Source organism: Hylaeus volcanicus, chromosome 1 (assembly GCF_026283585.1).
Source record: "Hylaeus volcanicus isolate JK05 chromosome 1, UHH_iyHylVolc1.0_haploid, whole genome shotgun sequence".
NCBI classification, from domain to species: domain Eukaryota; kingdom Metazoa; phylum Arthropoda; class Insecta; order Hymenoptera; family Colletidae; genus Hylaeus; species Hylaeus volcanicus.
The window spans coordinates 36,350,219-36,371,915 of NC_071976.1; the positions used below are offsets into that span (position 1 = coordinate 36,350,219).

At 37.2% G+C, this 21,697-nt stretch overlaps 4 protein-coding genes across 4 annotated transcripts; 2 read left to right on the forward strand and 2 right to left on the reverse strand.

The window, feature by feature from the left end:
• Window positions 1-441: 441 nt before the first annotated feature.
• LOC128882610 (protein lethal(2)essential for life-like) lies at window positions 442-2,642 on the forward strand. The gene is made up of 2 exons (XM_054134268.1): window positions 442-603; window positions 1,621-2,642. Exon 2 carries the CDS (start codon window positions 1,634-1,636, stop codon window positions 2,147-2,149), a length of 516 nt encoding a protein of 171 aa, XP_053990243.1. The 5' UTR covers window positions 442-603; window positions 1,621-1,633; the 3' UTR covers window positions 2,150-2,642.
• On the reverse strand, window positions 2,641-5,567 carry LOC128882579 (uncharacterized). Its single transcript, XM_054134218.1, has 6 exons — window positions 5,387-5,567; window positions 4,729-4,979; window positions 4,034-4,356; window positions 3,716-3,959; window positions 3,130-3,410; window positions 2,641-3,054 (listed from the first exon to the last, which is right to left on the reverse strand). The coding sequence occupies exons 1-6, from the start codon at window positions 5,460-5,462 to the stop codon at window positions 2,820-2,822; spliced, it is 1,410 nt and encodes a 469-aa protein (XP_053990193.1). The 5' UTR covers window positions 5,463-5,567; the 3' UTR covers window positions 2,641-2,819.
• A 1,363-nt stretch (window positions 5,568-6,930) lies between these two features.
• On the forward strand, window positions 6,931-14,439 carry LOC128883340 (ras GTPase-activating-like protein IQGAP1). Its single transcript, XM_054135582.1, has 24 exons — window positions 6,931-7,070; window positions 7,421-7,514; window positions 7,588-7,822; window positions 7,896-8,040; window positions 8,121-8,278; window positions 8,351-8,485; window positions 8,565-8,649; window positions 8,711-8,802; window positions 8,880-9,042; window positions 9,107-9,270; window positions 9,342-9,476; window positions 9,545-9,701; window positions 9,776-10,021; window positions 10,098-10,246; window positions 10,316-10,459; window positions 10,527-11,108; window positions 11,183-11,520; window positions 11,596-11,820; window positions 11,881-12,271; window positions 12,351-12,530; window positions 12,594-12,723; window positions 12,792-13,062; window positions 13,122-13,403; window positions 13,468-14,439. Exons 1-24 carry the CDS (start codon window positions 7,031-7,033, stop codon window positions 13,826-13,828), a joined length of 4,902 nt encoding a protein of 1,633 aa, XP_053991557.1. The 5' UTR covers window positions 6,931-7,030; the 3' UTR covers window positions 13,829-14,439.
• Window positions 13,779-21,496, reverse strand: LOC128883343 (uncharacterized). Its single transcript, XM_054135598.1, has 12 exons — window positions 21,336-21,496; window positions 20,700-20,878; window positions 20,402-20,606; window positions 20,133-20,329; window positions 18,501-20,058; window positions 17,588-18,339; window positions 17,291-17,466; window positions 16,784-17,209; window positions 16,527-16,702; window positions 16,192-16,439; window positions 15,854-16,117; window positions 13,779-15,781 (listed from the first exon to the last, which is right to left on the reverse strand). The coding sequence occupies exons 2-12, from the start codon at window positions 20,837-20,839 to the stop codon at window positions 15,610-15,612; spliced, it is 4,314 nt and encodes a 1,437-aa protein (XP_053991573.1). The 5' UTR covers window positions 20,840-20,878; window positions 21,336-21,496; the 3' UTR covers window positions 13,779-15,609.
• Window positions 21,497-21,697: the final 201 nt, after the last annotated feature.

Sequence of the window (21,697 nt, forward strand, 5' to 3'; positions counted from 1 at the left end):
TTTAATTAGAAAGTTAGGGGCACTGTCGAAGCCTAGATTCGTCCCTATGTAACGCGGTTTAAAAGTTGATTTATCAGTGGAAAATGTGGACGCAGAAATTCGGAAAAATATCATTGATACAAAGACACGCAAATTATAGACGTACGTATACGTGGCCACGGTGGAAACGCATCGACGATACATGAAAAAGCTGTGGAAAATTGTCGAACACACTGGAAAAATTCTGATCGCGCCAAGAACGTCCTAGGAAATTGCTCGAAGAAACGGGAAACGGAAACGAGTCTAAGAACGCCCAGATTGGTGGAAACACGACGAGGTGGGGGCGGACGAACGTCGCGACGTTCAGTGTGGACTCGAGATTGTTCGAAATGCGTCTGATATGCGCAGACTCGTCTCGAAAAATCTCGAAAGAGCGGCAAACCAAATATATAAACCGGCGGCCACCATTTCTGCGCAGTCAGAAGCTACAACTCGAAGCGCCAACTTTGTGCAATTTCGTGGTGACTACCGAACGATTAACTTCACACGAAGTGAAAAGCGATTCTTATTCGTATTCTACGCGAGTGAGCCTTGAAACGAAAGTTAAACGTTGTGCAACGAAAGGTACGTACTCTTGTATAATTTCATCGAACGTTTTGCTAACGTTTTAAACAATGTTAGGGTACACCTTATCAAAATTCGATGCCATTTTTATTTTTTTATACTGTTTGACTGCTTTCTTGATTACACTCGATAACCGATTTTAACGTATATCTTGTGTACACCTTTCGATGATAATTATCGCTGGTTCTAAAGTCCGGGCAAACGTTGACCTTACGTTTAGCGACCGTTCGTTTCGCCGATGTAAAAATAGACGCAGGAAACAGAGTTCGGCATTTATTAAACGAGTGTATATTTACATTATTTAAATGGTAAAAGTATTAATAAAAAGACGTATTTAAACTTTCGGTCTAAATTGAGTCTCGTACTTGACCTTGATGCTTGTTTTGCCAGTAATATGTGCGTTTTCGAGATGCAATATATAACTTTATGATCGTTGGCACCAACCGAACTGTTTCTCTTTGCGATCGTGACGCATTTGCCAAAATCAAGTATACGTTGGAACGTTAACACTTTAACGGCTGTTCACACAACATGTATGTGATGTTACCATTACTGTGTAGACATTTTTAACGATATCTGATATTATCTGGTTATTGAGAATTGAAATTTTATTTTTATTTGTTACTTTTGCCCGACTTTGACTACATATGTTTCTGGTACAAACAAAGTTTACAGCAACGAATTTCTCGTATGAAGTAAACATCGAATATATGTCACCGGCATATTGTATCCCGACATTGTATCTAGCAAACATCAGCTGATTGTTTTTTTTAACCTATACGCATTGTTCTTCAAAAGGAATATCAGTAATATTGGGCGTAGTATATTCCGTGCCTTCGTATTCGATACTTTCTAACTATAGTTTAAGTAAAAATATTATACTGTTTCTTTATAAAATAAAAGTGGCAAGATAACCTCAGAAAGGCACAGAATTTCTACACGTAATATTTCGTACGAGAATTGTGTAAAATTCATATACCAAACGAAAATGATATAAAAATCACGTATTCTCCGCAGACCTATCGCAAATATGGCATTGATATCCAGAGATATCTTCCGCAACTGGTGGGACGACATGGACCGCTATCACCGAGAACTCGAGAACCATTTCAAACGACTGAGCACCAGGGACGATATACCGCCGATGCCAAAGTTCGGCGACATGTTCCGTCCATGGAAAAACATGTTCGATCAGTTGGAACAAGAATCTAGCGTCGCAGCGTCGATCCAATCCGATCCAAACAAGTACCAAGTGATAGTCGACGTTCAACAGTTCGCACCAGAAGAGATCACCGTCAGAACAGACGATAAATGCATCACCATCGAGGGTAAACACGAAGAGAAGAAGGATGAACACGGCTACATATCCAGACACTTCGTACGACGATACATGCTGCCACAGGGCTACGATATCGGCCACGTTAAACCTAGCTTGTCCTCTGACGGAATTCTTACTATCACTGCTCCGAAACTCGTACTGCCAGCTCCTGGTGAAAGAATCGTACCGATCGAACGAAGCAACGGACCCGCGATCAGAGCTTCGTAATATCGTACACGATATTTACTTTTATTAATTTCATTTTACTCGGTATACACAAGATTCGCGTACCATCACTCCTACCGAAGATCTTAAACGTTTTAAATATTTGTCTCGTGCCGATTACTTTTTTTTCGTCATTGTTACGTATTATTAATATACATTGTTTACGATGTACACTTAAGGTTTCAGTTATCTCAAACATCCAAAGAACATGAGCCATTTAACGCGAGATAGTGATATATTAATCAGCGCTCATGCTCCTCGCGCGATTAATCTCGCCGTTGTAACAAAAGTCTGAACACTGTATTACTTCTTTCTCTTTTTTACTTGAAAGCGAAATACGTAACCGTATTTAACAACTGTATATGTATTCTTAATGTTAGTATTTAGTACTGCGAAATTCGTTATGTATCATCGGGCATGAATGTAACGATGGTTTAATATACGCTATGATGCTTTTCATTAGTTTTTTTCCAATAAATATTAAACACTGAAAATACATGGGGTAATTTTTTATTCAAGAGCGAAATATGTTAAAAATTTACTTCGGTAAAATATATAAAAATATTTACAAAAGGCGCGGAAAGTGCATCGTGACCACGCGATCGAAAGTTCTATGCTTTAGCATCCGATCATAAATAATGTAATTGTCGTGTAAGCGCGATAATTGGTTAATTTAAGAAGGTCCTCGATTTTCCTCGCTCTCTGAAAACGGTTGCTCGTCCTGGTCTTCAGGAGGTATTCCCTCATCTAAATTGGTCTCTTCGGCAGGAACTAGACCTTGTAGATACCTGGCCTGTTGCTCTATGTTCGGAATGTTCTCGTTGATCACTTTTTCAATGTCTATCTTCTGCACTTCGAGCTGCAATCGCCTTTTAAGGGGTCTCTCTATCGCGTCCATAATTTGATATCTGTCGACAAAGTAAACATTGTATGAGTAACATTCCATCCTGACTCCAGAAGTAGTTTGTCATTATTCATCGCACCTTAAAAGGTTTGGCAGTATATTAACACCGGCTTCTATTATGTAATCGATGGTACCGGCGCCGTGAACTCTGGTTTGAATGTTGCCTAACTCGAGTTCGAGTTCTTCGAGGGCAGGTCGCTTCCGGGTGTCCAAGGGTTGACTCAATTTTAATTGAACTCTGAAATATTGTATGGTGAAGGAAACCGTGCCAGCCCTCGATAGGAAGCCACCGACGACGCTCACTTCCCAGTGCGTCCTTCCTTCGATCTCTTGAGTTCCGACGTCGATTGTTGCGTATACCTTTATAAGGAAACAACGACGCGATGATATCGACAACGCCTACGAATCGGTGATATAATGCACGCGACAATTACGTATCTCAATTTGTAACCGATTGACCGGCGTGTTATTGATTTCCAATGCATAAGACGTAATACGTGATGTGATTACGGTAATAAGCTCTTTGGCTTGCATTTGCGTTCACTGTTAGATACGTGCATTGCGATCGAGTAGCGTGAGATAACTAGACTAGCGAACGATCAGACAAATGTCGTTAAGATAGAAAGTCACATTTATGAAATTTGCGTAAAAAGGAAATTATTTACTGTCTGATTTTCCATGCTTAAGGTGATGTTTCCCATTCGATAGAAACTCGCCAGTCCTGTGACCCAAGTATGCGTCGACGTCACGGTGAATATACCCACGGTTTGGCTATAGTCCTTTACCCTGAATGGATCGTAACCCATTTGAGACACTTGCTTACGAGCTTCTGCGATCGCCATATCGAACGGCGATATAGAGTTGGGAAAGTATTGCGGAAGTTGGGATATCTGTTTGTTGACTTCCCCCCTAAAACATAGAGCCATAGATATCTTCAGACATTGTTCATCTATTGCGATAGTTATAGACGAATCGCTCTTTACCGTACGTTAGTATTGACCTCCTTCAAAATGAAAGGTTTAATACTGTCAAAAATGAAGGTTCCTACGGAATTGATCAATCCTTGGAAAACAGAGCCAAGAAAACCCAAATTCTTGAAGTCCATGTCTATCTTCTCGAACATTAGATCCATATCGATGTCCTGGGCATGCAATTTACCGTCAGTGCCGACATCGAGCCTCGCAATACCTTTAACAGTCACCCCCTTTAACTCGACGGTGAAATTGCCAGCCGACCGCGACAGCCAAGAGGATAACGTGTATAATCCGCGAATGTCCAGAGCCTGGATGCTCAACGCCACGGAAACCTTCAAGAATCACCTTGTTATTATTATGTTCAACAATTAATTAATATGCGAATTAAGCAATGTATGGCTAGACCTGCGGAGCTATCGAATATCCTTAGACGAAAGTTGCGCGAGTAAGTCACATAAATATTTCTCAATGAAGAAATCAATTCTAAAATTGAATGCACAGTCATAATCGTGGGATTCTTTTTTTACTCGGCTAGTTAATTCACATGCGAACCAATTTGGCAAAGACTCTTGATTCGATTCAATTCGATACAATTAGATGACGTTTTAAAATCTATAATTAGCTCGTGTCTCGCGAACTGAAAAATATTCTTAGATGACCGCGGAAGTGACCGTCTATAATGCATTCTTCAGGGAAAACCTTACTTGCATAAGAGCCAGTTCCGACTCCATGCGGACGATACGGAATTTCGAGAGACCGTAAACGCTTATCTGCTTGAAGTTCATGGTGTACATAGAGAAAGAGTGTTTCATATCTGGCACTGGCATGGGGTCCGGTATTGGTGCCCCAGGTAGCCCCACCGGATCATCTTGCTGATAGTGCTTCAAAATCGCACGAATATGATCCCCGAGTCGTTTTTCACCGAGCGCTATTTCTGTCGTCGTATCATTTTTGCCTGAAAAGTATTTTCGTTTGAGCATGGGTTCAAAGGGATACCGCAAATTATAAGAAGTAATATTCTTGATAATTAAAACAACGACAATGTAACATTTTATTTTTAAATGAAAAACAAAAATATTTAAAATAAACGAAGAAGCGATTTCTGGATAATAAATTTACTTTTGTTTTCTATAAATTAATTAACAATGCTTCACGAGCGGTTGCAGAAAACGGCAGCTTCTTCGCATTAGCAACGAGTCGGCCTTTGAACTTGACTCTAGATTGAGTAACGATAGAAATAATTGAGCAACGATTGGGTTCGCGGAACGATTGATTCAAGTCATCGGCGATCGATTCGTGCCATAGATCCTCCGACGTGAGACAAAAGCTTGTTCAGAGTCTATGAAACGTCGAATCACTCACCGTGAGGTTTTTGGCGATCGCATCGGCAGGCGAGGATGCAACAAGTAACGAGAAACAATGACTTCAGGAACTGCATTTCCGGCTCAGACCCACTAGACAGTCAGGATCAACGAGCGTCTCGAAAAATAGCGTTCGGTGTGACCCGCAGTAGATGAGGCCACGCATTCGACTGGTAGGCGGCGTCAGTGAATTTAGTGGAACGATATCTCGCGGATCATTGAAGGGGCGAGGGTCAACTGCTTTATCTGACCCCCCTTCTGTCCCCCGCTCCTCTTATTCTTGCATTGCTTCCTCCTTAGCCTCCCCTTGTTTCTACATCGTTCCACTGGGAATAACGGGCACGCTGCGCGTGGTTCCTCGTTCATGAAACACTAGCGTAAATACATGTAAACAAATCTCAGCCGTAAAACAGATGCATTGATAACAAACTACAGATCCAATATTTTGATCAATGACTTTTAATAATACAGGAGAGGACTTGCAACAACTTCAGGAAGCATCTTGCAAGCACCTCTCTTCCATTTTTGAGAAATAAATTGGCATCATAGGGTGGAACATGATTGTTCGACTGGAGATGTAGGTGGATGGGAAAATTTTCAAAAATCTTCCACCATAATGACTAGAGAGGTAGAGAGGATTGGTGACCCAGTTCGATGAGACTGGGCAGGGTGCAGGAATATACCCTGGATGAGTAGTTAGGAAAGATTTGCAGAGGCTCATCTGAGAGCAGGGTCAAATTTGAGAAGCAATTATTATGACAGGAAGTCTTAAGTGCCTAGTAAATAAAGAGGAGGGCTGGACGAGGAGAGCCTTGTTATCCATGAACAATGCCAGGGGGGCAAATCCTTTTGTTTGGGAGGTCATTTATAAATATGTTAAAGAGGACAGGTCCCAGGATGGATCCTTATAAAAAAAGATTCTGCAGACTAATGCTTTAATATAGTCTGCAGTGTGCTGCTTTGATTAGTTCAGTTTGTATGGACTTGTTACTTAGATAAAGAAAAAGAAAATGATTAAAGAACTCGCATCAGAATTTGTACCTTTTCATACTCATCTAATACGATATTCATCTTTGGTTGCTTATATGGGATACGTACAGTTACCTAGAAAACATCATTAAATTTAGTACAAGGTATGATAAAAATGATTTAAATTGGTCCAGGGTTACCACAAATAGTGAATGTGATATTGTTAAAAATCCACATGTTTAACTTACTATATTACTATAAACAACATACCCGAAAGTATTACAGAGGAAACGATACATAGACAATTCTATTAAAATCCGAATCACATCTAGTCTTCTTCGTAAATGTCAATAATTAGAAGACATTTTCACATATTGTACATTGTTTGTAAACAAACAATTGGCGGGACAAGAGGTATTGACAGGACGTGAAGTTGTTTGCTAGTGCCCTTTAATTCTGTGATCGAAGAAACCAATCGAGTATCAGTAAAATTCTATCGTCCAATGAAAAGCAAGATCGTGATGTATCTCGGTTCCTCGGTTGGTACTTCCGACCAGTGTTGTTCCACTGTTGCAAATTTGAACAAGTTTGAATTCGTGGAAATAACGTACTGCTCCATTATTGCGTATGGTTATTAGTTTTTTCTTAGTTAATTATATTTCTTCCACTCCACGGTATGAATGATATCGATAACAAATTAATTAATCATGAAAGAGGTAAGATCAACAGTGATCGTGAATGTTTCACTTTTATTCCATACCTCGTGGCTGGAAACAAATGTCAAGATGAATTTTCCAGTAGCTTGTAAAATTCGGTGTCACTGTTATCAAGTAATTATTTTGAGAAATATGTATAATTAGAAACGTTCCGACATTGATATTCTTACGAATGACGAAAATATCAGTGTTTAAAAGTGTAAAACTTATTCTCGTCGTGAATTATTAAATCTTTAAAAGTTCTTGCTCCATTTCTACTTACTCTATTTATTCGTATGAACGTATTTTTATGATTTTGTTAGATTATTCGAAGTGTATATGTATTTCATTCATAACAAAATATTTTGTAGGAACAGATGTTCGTAAATCAGCAGAAGAAATGGACGAGCAACGTCAAAAGACTCTTGCATACGAATACCTCTGTCACTTAGAAGAAGCTAAGAAGTACATTTTTTAATAAACCATTTGTATATGCTTGCTAGTTTATTCCTTTCTTGTATAATCTTACATTTTGTAGATGGATGGAAGCATGCCTCAGAGAAACTCTTCCACCTACCACTGAATTGGAAGAGAATTTACGAAATGGAGTATATTTGGCGAAACTTGCTCATTTTATGGCACCTGAGACTCTACCCCTCAATAAAATTTATGATCCTGAGCAGAAGCGGTATGCAATAGCTGGACTGCAATTTCGTCATACAGACAATATCAATCATTTCTTGAAATCCATAAAGTCTATGCAATTACCATTAGTATGTATCTATTACACACTCTTTAAAATATCATTTACAATTGGAATTATTAATGAGAGGAATTCTTTAACAGACCTTTCAACCAGAGACAACAGATATCTATGATAAAAAAAATATGCCTCGGGTGATATACTGTATCCATGCACTTAGTACTCATTTATTTAAACTAGGAAAGGCTCCACAGATTCAGGACTTATATGGAAAAGTGAACTTTACCGGTATCTGTTCAATTGCATACTATATGAAAAAAAACACATACTAAGGCATTGCAAACATCACAGCATTTTATATTTTTCAGATGAGGAAATTAATGCTGTAAGTAAAGAATTGAAAAAATATGGAATTCAGATGCCTTCGTTTCAAAAAATTGGAGGTTTATTGGCAAATAGCATGGAGATAGATACAGCAACGCTTCATGCTGCTGTTATAGCTATTAATCAAGCCATTGCAGAAAAAGTATGTTTGTTTATATATTTAAAACTGTTTAATTAATTAATTTAAGCGATCGACTAATTATTGTGTTTTAAGGATCATGGGAAAATACTAGCAGCACTTCAAAATAAAGTTGTACAGTTAAATAATGTTGTGCCTTGCTATGTGAAAGAGTACAGTGAGGTTCTAATAGAAGCAAAAGATTCTAAAGCACAGGCAGCGCTTAATAGAGTAAGTAAAAGTTAATGAAAAACAAAAGTACATTTGTAGCATTATATTTAATAATTATTAATGAATATAATTTTGATAGTCTTTGAATGACAGCTATGTACCAGACGTATACGACGAATTATTAACTCAAGCAGAAATTCAGGGACATATTAATTGCGTTAATGGTAAGTTATAACGTGGTAATTAACTGTTCACTTTGTATTTTAATTATTATATTTTGTCTAGTTCAATGTGCAGTGGACAAATTAACTCGATCCGTTCATCATAAAAATAATCAATTTATGGATACACTTAAATCATCTACTTTATGCTTACAAGTATATATTTTATATCACCTTATTTATTAGTCGATTGTATCGTAATGTTACTTACAAATATTGTTTATTTTTATTAGAACGTCATACCTGAAAATGCAGAATTGTATAAAGAACAATTAATGCAACTACAACAAAGTTCAGAATGGAATAATATGTATTCAGAAAGTAATTATCATTGGAAACAGCTGCTTCAGAAAGGAATTGATGAAGCAAATGAGATCGCGGTTAAACATCGAGAACGTTAGTATTTCATAGCAAAAGCCGTACAATGGAGCGATGTTCTAAAATAAGTTTATCAACGCAGGTGATGAAAGCGTTAAGCTCTTAAATTTAACATTACAAACTGGTGTACAGAGTGAATTTTATGATGCTCTGAGAAATCCCAGTCTTGGATTACTAGATAGAATCGACGAATTTGCAATGCCATTGTATTACGAAGAAATGAAAGTCGATCGTATGGAATCTCAGGTAACGGTGGAACGTACAAAAGCATCAGATTTATTATACTTGTCATTAATATAAATGAAATTTTATAACAGAACGACCTTTCGTACAGCGACATAATAGTCAGCATACGTGTACTCTCATTGATCGCAGAAATTAGCAAGGCTGTAGACACTGGAAATCCAGATTTGGTTTATCAAGCACTGTCAAATCCAAGTTGTCATGTCTCTGTGAGTAATGTTATTGTTTACCTGTGTTAATATGACGAAAAATCATATTTACAAAAGTCGTATCGTAGGGTTTGGATCACGAGAATAAGGTAAAATATTATAGAGCATTAGCGGGAGTTCGCTGTGAAAAACAAGTGATTTCGGACGAGTGCCCTTTATTAACGTACATCGACATCCAAGAATGTATCGATGTTGTTAATCAACAATGTCAAAATGACGATGATGGTATATTAGATAAATTTTTATTATCCGCGCATACTCTATTATATATTCTTAATGTATCTTTCACCTTCCTATAGTGATACAAGTGTTGCGTCAAATAAATACAGCCGTTGTTAACAACGATCGAAACGAACTTATGACTGCTTTAAAAAATACTGCGCTAAAACTACAAAAACCTACTTCACCGGACAATGCGTCTCTCTATTTAAAATTATTTAAAAAATGCCTTGCGGAAAAACATTTCGACGGATCCGAGTTATGGCTGGAAGACGTAGAAACAATAACTAAAGTCGTTGCCGCGGAAGCTGAAACTGTTCAAAATGGTATACCGTATCTACATTTTATTCAGTTTTCATATTAAGTTTGCAGTATTTTGTTCATTCTTACGTTTATTTTCAGCGTGCACGTTTTTGTCACAAGTAAATTTAGGTTTACAGCGAAACGATGTATTATTCACAATTGATTGTCTGCAAACGTTTGGTTTCAAAATACCAGACATGTACAAGAATGAATGTTTTCAGAGTTTATGTAACTTGAGAACAATCAAGGTATTTTTAAACAAATTGTGTGTCGATAAAGTACTTCGTTCGATTTCATTTTTCCTTTCCATGTTTCAGAGTCAAAGACATGATTGCGCGCTTGTCCGTTTTATTACTCCTAAAGGCAACGAATCATATTTGGACTTGCAGAAGTATAATTACACATGGGATTGTCCAAAAAATATGTCAGAAACATATTATATCAATATGGAAGATATAAAGGTACTCCATGATTACAAAATTGTTGATAGTCAAACTAATAAGTCATAAACAACAATTTTTCTTTCAGAGAGTAGTAAGAAATTCCACCGTAAAAGAACACGAGCATAAACTAAATAAACAAATAATTCGATTGCAAGCATGTATTCGAGGATATTTATTGCGAAAAAGAATCTCCGATAGATTGACGTACTTTTACGAAAATGCAAATAAAATAATTCAAATACAGTCATGGTGGCGCGGTATAGTTCAGCGGAAACGATATCTGAAATTATTGGAGGAGAAACGGAGACGAGATACAGAAAGATACCACAATAAATATTTAAAAGTTAAAGCCAAGTTCGCGGATATATTGGATCGTTACAGGGATCACGAGGAACAGATTATAAAAATACAAGCTTTGTGGCGTGGTCGCGCAGAGAGACGAGCCTTCCATTCATTGTTGTATATGGAGAAACCACCTTTTCCCGTTGTTCGGCATTTCGCATCAATTCTAAATTTTAATGCAGAAGATTATGACAGAGACTTGCAGCTACAATATCTGAAGCACGAAGTGGTACAAAGCATACGACACAATCAGTCTTTGTCGCAACAGTTGGATAGTATGGACATAAAAATCGGACTTCTTATCCAGAATAGAATTACGTTACAAGTAATACTTACAGAACTACTATGTTAAATATATTAAAATTACTTTCGGTATTAAGTAAATTAATGAATTTATAGGATGTCATAGCACACGGACAAAATTTAGAAACTCTCGCAAAGCAAAAACATTCGAATAGAGAACAAAAGAGTATTTTATCGGATGGTATTATTTCACACAAAGGTTTAAAATCATTAACGAAAGAGGGACGGAAAATGTTAGAAGGATATCAACATTTATTTTACGCGTTGCAAACTAATCCATTATACTTGTCGAAGTTATTGTTTCTTTTGCCTCAAAGTAAAACAAACAAGTTTCTTCAAAATGTGATTTTAACATTATTCAATTTTGGGTCGAATATCAGGGAGGAATATTTACTATTAAAATTGTTTGGAAGTGCGCTACAAGAAGAAATCAGGTATACCTTACATTCTATAAAAAAAAAACAATGGAAAATTAAGTACATAGAAGCTGATATTAATCGAATATCTAGGTCTAAGTTTCAAAAACCATCTGAAGTTGTAACTGGAAATCCCCTTGTCTTAAAAATGGTGGTGAATTATGCGCGACAATTGCACGGTCAGAGAGCTTTGAGGCAAATTGTCGGAGAAATCATTGAGAAAATTTTAGCCGATCGATCATTAAGTATAGAGACAAATCCAGTTGATATTTATAAGTGCTGGCGAAACCAGCTGGAAATGGAGATGGGAGAGACATTGTAAGTCGCACAAAGCAAATGTATGTGTATGTCATTTGCTACAATTATTTTTTTTAATAGGGATCTTCCATACACGGTAACGCAACAACAAGCTTTAAATTACGATCAAGTACGAATACGGCTAAACAGAGGAATACAATTGTTGCAAAGTACTGTTTTAGAATTCTTAAATAAAATCACAGAATCCCGGGATTTAATTCCGTACGGAATGTTATATATAGCTAAGATATTAAACGATTCTTTAACCGAGAAATTTCCAACTGCTCCAGAAAAAGATATACTGAAAGTAGTTGGAAATTTAATTTACTATCACTTTATCAACGCGGCTATCGTAGCTCCAGATGCCTTCGATATAATCACATTGCCGATCGATAGATCGCTGTCAAATGATCAACGACGAAACTTGGCTAGCATCGCGAAAATATTGCAATTTGCCGCTTCTAAGAAAGGGGTAATTACGTCTACTATTATAATCGTGTAACATTTAAAAACAAAGAGTGAAGTTATATACTTCGTGTAACTTCTTTCAGTTTGGTGAAGAAGCAACGCATTTGGTTTGTTTAAATTCGTTCATAATCGAGTGTCACGAAAAGTTCAAACATTTCTTCAGATATTGTTGCCAAGTAGAAGACTTAGAGGAGCACTTTTCTATTCACGAGTACACCGAGGCCACTCTCATTCAAAAGCCCGAGATATATATTTCGTTACAGGTGAGGAGATTCCCTATTATAATTCAGTGATAATGAACAGTTCTTAAAATGTAAAAATTGCAGGAAATCTGTGATACTCATTGTCTTATGCTGGAATACCAAGATCAAATAGCACCAGATCCTATGGACCCATTGCACGATCTACTAGACGATCTAGGTCCTGCCCCAACTGTTCCATCTTTACTCGGAATCCGTAAGGAACGATAACTTTATCGCAGAATATTTAAATTGACGTAAGATAATATTGCAATTATTTATTAGCCGACAACACGTGCGAGTCGAATTTAACGCGGTTCGGGAAAACGGAAGTGTGCCTGGTACTTACCAACAAGTTTCAAGTACCAGATGACGAAGACGCTAATTTAAATAAACTTTTTATAAAGACCAAGGAGTTATTAGTCTCTGTACTTCAATTCTTAAAGGGGCAAACATTAGTAGAAGCATTGGAAACTATATGCTCGCCTGTGCAAGAGAAACTGTACGATGTACAGTGTTCTAGCATATCACCTACTTTGAACATGATTCACAAGAGGTACTGATACGATACATACTGTTTGTTTAACTGAAAATAAATAACAAATTTCTTTTCAGTTCGTCCTTAAACGACTGCAAACTTCAACTGCGCGCGTACCTCAACAAACTAGAATTAGGAGGATGGGTCAGTCAAACGGACGGATATCAAAATATCATAACAGCGGTGGCCAAAGATCTTTGTAACAAAGGGAAGTATCGAATTATTCGAAATAAGGAGTTGCAGACCTTGCGTACAACGAAACAAAGACTGGAAGAAAAATCCAAGTATTATCAAGAACAAGTTGAATATTATAACGAATACATACAAAGATGTTTGGAGAACCTGCACACAGGAAGAGGGTATGTAACACGATTGTTCTATATTCTGTTATTCGCGCTTGTTACGGATAAAAATTACTTGCAGGTCTTTGCAAGCGTTCAAAGCGTTCCAGAAAAATAGTCATGCCAAGCTAAGGTCGAAGATGACGTTAAAATATTCGGGTGCAAAGTTACAAGAAAAGGGGGTGCTGCTGGAAATCGATGGACTTCCGCAATCACAATTTAAGAACGTTATCTTCGAGATAAGTCCAACGGAACACAGTGGTCTTTTTAACGTACGTTGCAAGTTCATGGGAGTGGAAATGGAAAAAGTCGATATCGACATACAAACGCTGCTCGAATTGCAATTCGAAGGTGCACCGATCATGGATATGTTTGGTAAAGCAAAGGTTAACGTGAATTTGCTGTTATATTTATTGAATCGAAAGTTTTACGGTAAGACTTGAAGAGGAAAAAAGTAAGTATATTCATGGGTATGACAATTATGCGCACTTGTGCAATCATCTATTGTAATTATGGACTAAGGATCAAGGATATGAATCTCGATATTTTATGGAGTTCGTGACAATCATAAATTCGATTTTTTTTTTACATCATTTACAGTTGCCGCGCAATAATAATAATAATTAATTTTTGTAAATAATTGTACTTATAAGATCAGACTATTTATGTAATTTTATGATCGACTACTATAGCATAATAGTGCAAGAAGAAATATACGAATTTTATCAAATTACCAAAGTTACGAAATTACACAGATCGTGAAACTAGCCTAAGACAATTTTTATAACTTCATGTTGTGTCGTTAATATCGCCAAAACGAAGATGGTATGTAAAACAAAAACTCCTAAATACAATCAGCGATTTTAATAGAGACTTATATTTTTCTAATTTTTATAAAAATAAGTAAACTAACTGTAGTAAATGTGAACCTATTGCAAGAGAATATGCTTCTTTCTTAATTCATTTTCATAACTAAACCTAACTCCGGCAGTGTACCAGTTTTTATTCTTTTTTTTTTGTATTCCTTTATTAAAGAGTGTGTCGAATAGCCATACGTAATATAATATCGCATTATAACCTAAATATTTTACGTTGCACTGTCAAAATAAGACAAGGCATATTCCCAAAAATTCCTAAATGAGAACAATAGGCTGTCTATTATTGTTTATACGTTTCGTAATGCTATACATATAATTTATATTATTATTTAAATATCAGACAACCTAATGTTCTTGTGCATTTTATAAAATTGAATCATTCGAACACAAATCTGAAATTTCTATCGTTTGCGTAGTTTAATACAATAAATTCTATTTTATAAAATATACTACATAAAGGCCTGTTTAGTGGATACTGGCGAATAAGCCTGCACATTTGAAACAAACGAATCGATCGAAACAAGGTAAATAATTGTACATACATTTCATTAGTGTTTCGTATAAATTTCGCTTGCATACATTATTAACTATATCATATTTCATTAACAGTGAAACGCCAATTTAAAGAATACCTAAAACGAAAGAAAACATTAGCATCATAAGCAATTAATTGCAGCATAAATAGTTTTATTTTTCTTACAGAACATGTAATGATAACTAAAATTTTAATATAATCATATTAAAATGTATGTGCGTGTAAGAAACTTGATACCTGTAGAACAAAAGTTTATTTCATATATATGATATAAACACTACATACATAGATAAACAGCCCGCATTTATCACACGCGCATTGTATTATAAATATTACTTTTTTTTTTTTTACATATTCATGTTCTCGAAGTCTCGTCTTTTTTTTTACTCAACTTTATTATACAAATCTGCCTTTACACAAATTACGTGACAGATGCTAACATCCAGGTACTGTGTCACGAGGTATCTTGAAAGACATTTTTATAACTTATGGCGCGTAAAATGTCAGTAATATAAAAGTTTTCCTTTTTCCGTTCGACTTTTTCCCTCTTTTTAATTCAATCAAATATTCAGTACTCCTAGTATAATTGATTATGTGCAAGCAATATAGTTTCTTAAAGCCTCCACGAAGCAGGCCATAAAGTGCATTTCATGTATTATTAACTGTGTAGTACATATATCACTGTAGTATTAACTTTTATAATAAATAGCACAATAACATTAATTCTCCGCCATCTCGCGATCTTCTGGTTCTTTACTAAATATGTGCACACAATGAGACATAACATTCGATACAGCGCATTCAGTAAGTGTTATCGTTTGTTTAGAATATTGACAAAGTTTCTAATTCTTGTCTGCGCATCCATTTGCGCTAATGTTTCTTCCATCATATTACGTAGCGAAGATAAATCTGGCATTTTATCGCAGGATTCAATATTTAACAGTTCTGTGAAGAATTTCTCCCAAAGAGTTCTCTTCATGTACCTACATTTTCGTATCGATCAATTATTAATTAATTATGTTTCTTCGTAAATCATTTCGTTCAAACGCAAATACCTTGGTAACTTCGTGGTGATGGACCAGTGCCCGCCGATATTCGATACTCTCATGTAATTGCCAAACAGTAAACAATGACTTGTCGCGGCTAAGCAATACAGATCGGTCTGGTACGTCCACGGTCTGCCGGTTTGCATCTCGATACATGTAAAGTCTTCTGTCTTTATAACCTGAGTAAATGTCGTCTTCTCCGGCAAAAGACTCATATCTATGCTACATCCGAAATCTATTAACTGTATCGTTGGCCTTACATCTTCCGTGGGTCTGCAAAGTATCGAATTTACGTATACAATGATATAATTAATCTAGTACAATAATGCGAAGTATCAAGCACTTACAAACGCATTAACAGAAAATTGTCCGGCTTGATGTCTCCGTGTATTATTTGGCATTTATGTAAGTACTCCACAATTTGCAACATTTCGATTGTGAAGAATATAGCTAACTGCTCCACCAATGGTTTACCCGTAGCAATTTTTATTTGATTCGTTACCGCTAATAGTGTTCCATATTTGGAATACTCCGACACCAGTACGCTGCTGTTATTCGCAACGTATACCATCGAGACATCCATAAATCCACGCAACTGAAAACGAAAGATACGCGTTAATATATCAGAAATTTAAGATAATTAATGACATACTGTTTGATGTAATAATAATATATACGCTACCACATGTGGATTAGTTAAACGAGCTTTAATCTCTCTAGTAATATAAAATTCCCACACCCAAGCAGGCTTTTGAGTTTTTAGGGCAACTGTTTGACCTGTTTGTAGACTCACTGCTTTGAATACTGTACCATACATTCCCTTTCCAAGGCACTTATCCAAATCATACGTTTCATTACCTGAATACATTAAGTAGATACAAATATAACACGAAACAATACGCGTCTATGATAGATGTCTCTATATCGAAGCACACTAACCAAGCGTAACCACAGTAGAAGGCACAAGCTTATTTAAATTAGTATCTAGTCTCACATATCCTTCTGCATGATGCGGCTGGGGGAATTTTAATTTCTTTAAAAGACTAGCTATTAAGTTTTTGTCAAAAGGATTTGTGTCTCCCGAAGGAAACTGAAAGCTTTCTTCCTCTGCTTGTTCCATCGGTTCGTGATGTTCTTCGCACTCCATCGGATCAACTTTGTCATCCTGTTCCTCTATCTCGTTCAGTTTAAAATTAATCGATTTTCGTAGATCACAGTTCTTCTTAATTTCAGAAGTAATTTGATCCACGTTACGTTGCACCGTACGCGGACTTTGGGCATGCACAGCTTGAATCTGAGCTTGAAGATTTTGGTCGTAAAGTTGATTCGCGTGTAGCGTGGCATCTGTAACCTCTTCGCTTTCACCTTACCAAACAGAAAATACCTCTTTATACGTGCAAAATATTACGATAAACAATGGTCATTAAATACATTTGATGAAATTACATTGACTAATGGAGTGTTCTTTAATAGGAACCAAATCTTCCTTGGTTAACGTGAAAGCCAATCCAGCGGTTCTCGTGTGAACGCTACTACCAGAACTGCTCGATATATATTCTCTAGTCGATTCCAGTATAACGCTCAATTTTTCGTCGCCTTCGACATGAGGCGGTTCTGTGTTACTGTGAACGAAATCTCAAGTAAATATGAAATTACCGCGAATCGTATTAATCAACAATTAGACTCTAATTATGTTAAATATTCTAATGCAAACAAGCTACTATATATGAAAGATTTGCATACCGTGGAGGCGCAGCGCATTGGTTCGAATACTGTGGAGTTTCTTCTGGTGCTTTGTAAGTTTGTTTGAAATGATTTGTCATAGGTGTAGAACTGGCCAATTGGGTATTAAATGCTTCGGTGAAACACGTGTCATTATTGTCTGTTAATGGACTAATACCGAGGCTTTCATCGATATATAAATTGTTTTCGTCAGCTGGCTTCGATGTCATATTCTCTTCTATCGGCCCATTATAGTCAACGACGATAGCGTTCTCTTTGTCCTCGGCACCTTCGAGATACTTGATGTCTCTCCGATTCATACCCGGGGACTTTATGTACGGTAACTCCGGAGGCATTCTATACGGTTTGTTGGTTTCCACGTCAGGTTCGGTGTATGGCGTGAAATGAAGCTGTTTCTGAGGTTCGACGTTTTGTTGCAACAACGAGGATTCCAACTGCGCGGGATACGGTTGATAAGCGATATCGCTTGGTGTCATGTTGGCGTAAACGGTATGTTGCAAGTGTTGTATGTGTTGGTGCGCTTGATGTGGTTGATGGTGAAGGTGTTGGTTAGGCGAATGTTGATGTTGCTGGGAATGAGACTGATGATGCGGCTGAATCTGGCTGTGAGTTTGCAGATGCGAAGGATGGCTAAGAGAAGACTGATGATGCGGCATCACATGGGCGGGCTGATGGGGTTGCATCAACTGTTGATGATGCTGCGAATGATGCGGTCGAGAATGGGATTGCTGCACTTGTTGCTCGTGATGTTGCTGGAACCAATTGTTTAGAGAATTAATACAGACTTATCGCTTAACGGGAGTATTCTAGTCTAGCGTTTTAGAAAAATCGATTTTCTATTGCATTCGTTTTTCCGTAGCCACGCTAGAATACTCCCTTAAAAGAATTTCTCAAACTTGTCTTTAAATTATACCTGCAATTCGTACTGGTATGTGTTGTGTAATTTAGGACTAGCATAAGAACTCTGGTGCTCTTGATTGGGATAACTTTGATGGGTCGAATAATTTTGATGGTTTTCCTGATCGTTATACGGTTGCAAGTTGTACGAATGATGTTTACTGCTCGACATTGCGTGTTGAGTCATCGAACTATCCATATGTATGTCGAAACACATTTTTAAAATCTTCGAATCTGGAATTCTAGGTGTCATGGAAGTACGGAAATTAGAAGTAGGTGAACGCCACATATCTTGCACTACCGACATCGCCTCTTTCGTGTTAACGGTAAGACTTTGCCCGAGCAAATGTTCGTCAGGATCGGCAGTTAAGGACGACGTGTGATGCGGATGCATGAAACTGGAGGCTTGTAACTTTTGTTGCAAATTCAGTTCCGCTTCCATTCTCTGTACTTCGAGTCTCTGTGCCTCGAGTCTTTGGGCTTCGAGTCTCTGTGCCTCGAGTCTCTGTGCCTCGAGTCTTTGCGCTTCGAGTCTTTGTGCCTCGAGTCTTTCCGCTTCGAGTCTCTGCGCTTTGAGTCTTTCCGCTTCGAGCCTTTGCGTTTCGATTCTCTCAGCTTCTAATCTCTCTAACTCTCGTTGTTCCGCTTCGCGCCTTTGATTCTCGAGAGCTAGATTTTCAGCTTCGTATTGCTGTCTCTGGAGTTTTTCTTGCTCAGCCAGAAGTCTCTGTCTTTCCAGTTCGAATTGCTCAGCATCTCTTTGTTGCTGTAATTTTTGGTGTCTCTCGGTTAGCTCTTCTTGTTCCTTGTACTCTTGTCGCTGTCTCAGTAGTTCTTGCAGAGACATGCTATGTCTTTGTTGTTCGACGTCAAAGCTTTTGTGTTGAATCTGTTGTTCGGTTTCTCTAATGTCTTGCGTTTCGTGCGATTTCTCTAAAATTTGTGCTCTTTGCGAATACCGTTGGGCTCTTATCTCTTCCATACTTAGATCCATATTATTAGCATAAACTAAATCTTTTGGATAATACGGCTTTAATATAATATTTGGGTTTGGAGCGTCGGGTACAAATACAGGCACTGTTAAACACCCGGGATACTTGCTGTCATCGAAAAAGAATGTATGGTTTGGGAATAATCTTACTTTGTCTGCGTTATAATCATCTGGCTGATCCTCGTGAACTTTGAAAGATGTCTTTGTAACGTGTGTCATTAACGGACATCGTCTACTTCCGTTACCATTCCACGGACCGGCTTTAATGGTATTTTCTTTATGCACTGTATCTTCTATCGGAACATGATCTAGTATACTCGAAGTTTTCAACTCGCCAGGAACATCTTCCTGATATATTTGTATCCTGTGATTTACCGCGGCATTATGAACTGCTGGCGCAACCTGTGGTACGGTACCGGGATAGTATTCACGAACTCGATGCCCAGTACGTACATTGCTAACTTTTTTGCCAGCCTTTATCGCTCTTAAAGAACTAAAAGCTTGACGTTGTTCGAATAACGATCTTTCGCTACGATCCTCCGAATGACCTAATGTTTTACGCGCGACCGCAAGTTGAAAGTTCCTGAAAATAATACAAACAATTCGATTAAGCTTGGATACAGATTTGTTTATCGCGTTTATGCTTGTGACATATACTTGTGAGCGTAATCCAATTCTTCCAGGGGTTCCGCTTTGGCAGATAAGCCCATTAAATAAACTTTATCGGCGCGTTTATAGTCTTCTATCTGTTCTAATTCAAAAGCCCATGCTCTGTACATATCCGCCACCATAGTCCCAATTCCATTTGTATATAAAAGTTGATACAGCTCTAAAGGATTTTTTTGCATACTTATCTGTAGACAATTATATTAAGTAGTAACAAAAATTTTGTTCTCCTGTGTAAAAAAAATTTTTAAATTGCTTACATAATTAATCCAAAGACGTATATATCTACGATCCTGATGGTACTTGACTTCATTTTCAAATATAGCTAAGCACTGCTGCAGAAGTTTAGCAATGTGTGACTCGTGTCCACTTTTTGGACAACTCTGCTCCATCCAAATTATATATTCGTACCAATTCTCCAAAGGATCGTCTCCTTCATAATTTTTTATTGCAGCTTCATACATTCTAAAATAGTAAACATAGTAACGATAGCTTGAAATTTCAATATTATGAAATCAATAAGATTTCTTTTTCACTTCTGTTTCATTTTTCACATACTGCCTTTCTTGTAAAAGTAATTGCTGAGCATCGGCATCTTCTTGAGCTCTCAAAGCAGTTCCCAGTTGTGCAGCATTTCGTCCATAACGCAAGGGCTGAATATTTTCTTTAGAACGAGCTATGGCTGTTGCAGGGTCCATTTTTAACTCTATATATTCTTAGACAAACTATTTTATATTCTAAAAGAAAGGAGTCAAAATATATAAATATTATCAAAACCGTTGCTAAATGTATGATGGTATACAAGATACTAGAAAAATATTCGTTAAGGATGTTGTCCTGTCAATACTTCATTCCAAGATTTCAAAAACTACTTAGACAGAAAAGAGATAGGGACAATGCAAAACGTCAAAAGTGTAATCAGAGATTTCTTCGATAGAAACGAAACGAAGTTTATAAATTGGCAGATAAAAAAACTAGCGGAAAGGCGAGTAATGATCGTACAAAACTTATCGAGTGAATTGTTAACAAAAAATTGTTTATTCGCATCTCAAGCGTATACCGAAAAGAGCCGCATTAATTATGAAACGGCCTTAATATTTCGGGATGTATTCGGTGAAACACAATACAAACAACCTAAACTAGTCACTAAACAGTGAATGCAAAGCGTAAGTTGTTTTCTCGTGAAACGCTTACCTCTCGTGCGTATCAAAACTTTGCATAATATTCTTTCAATAGCGGCGGGCCTTCAAATTGGAGCAAATCTATTCTTGATAACTCCAATAAGGACGCTATCAGTCTAGGTTACGTTAGTCTTCCATTTAACGGCTACAGGCTACAGGCCACCAACGGTTTTTCACTGTCTTCTGCTATGCTGTGCCTTAAGCCTTAAGTGATGCAAGAGTTACGTTTCGCTAACCACGAATTTTAATTCGATCAGATACACGAGAAATCGAGGACCGATGCAACGATAACTTCACACCGCTTAATACAGTTTTCACGCGAAACCCTATTGAAAATTACCAATGGCACAGCTGTTGCAGAGGGACCTTCACGGT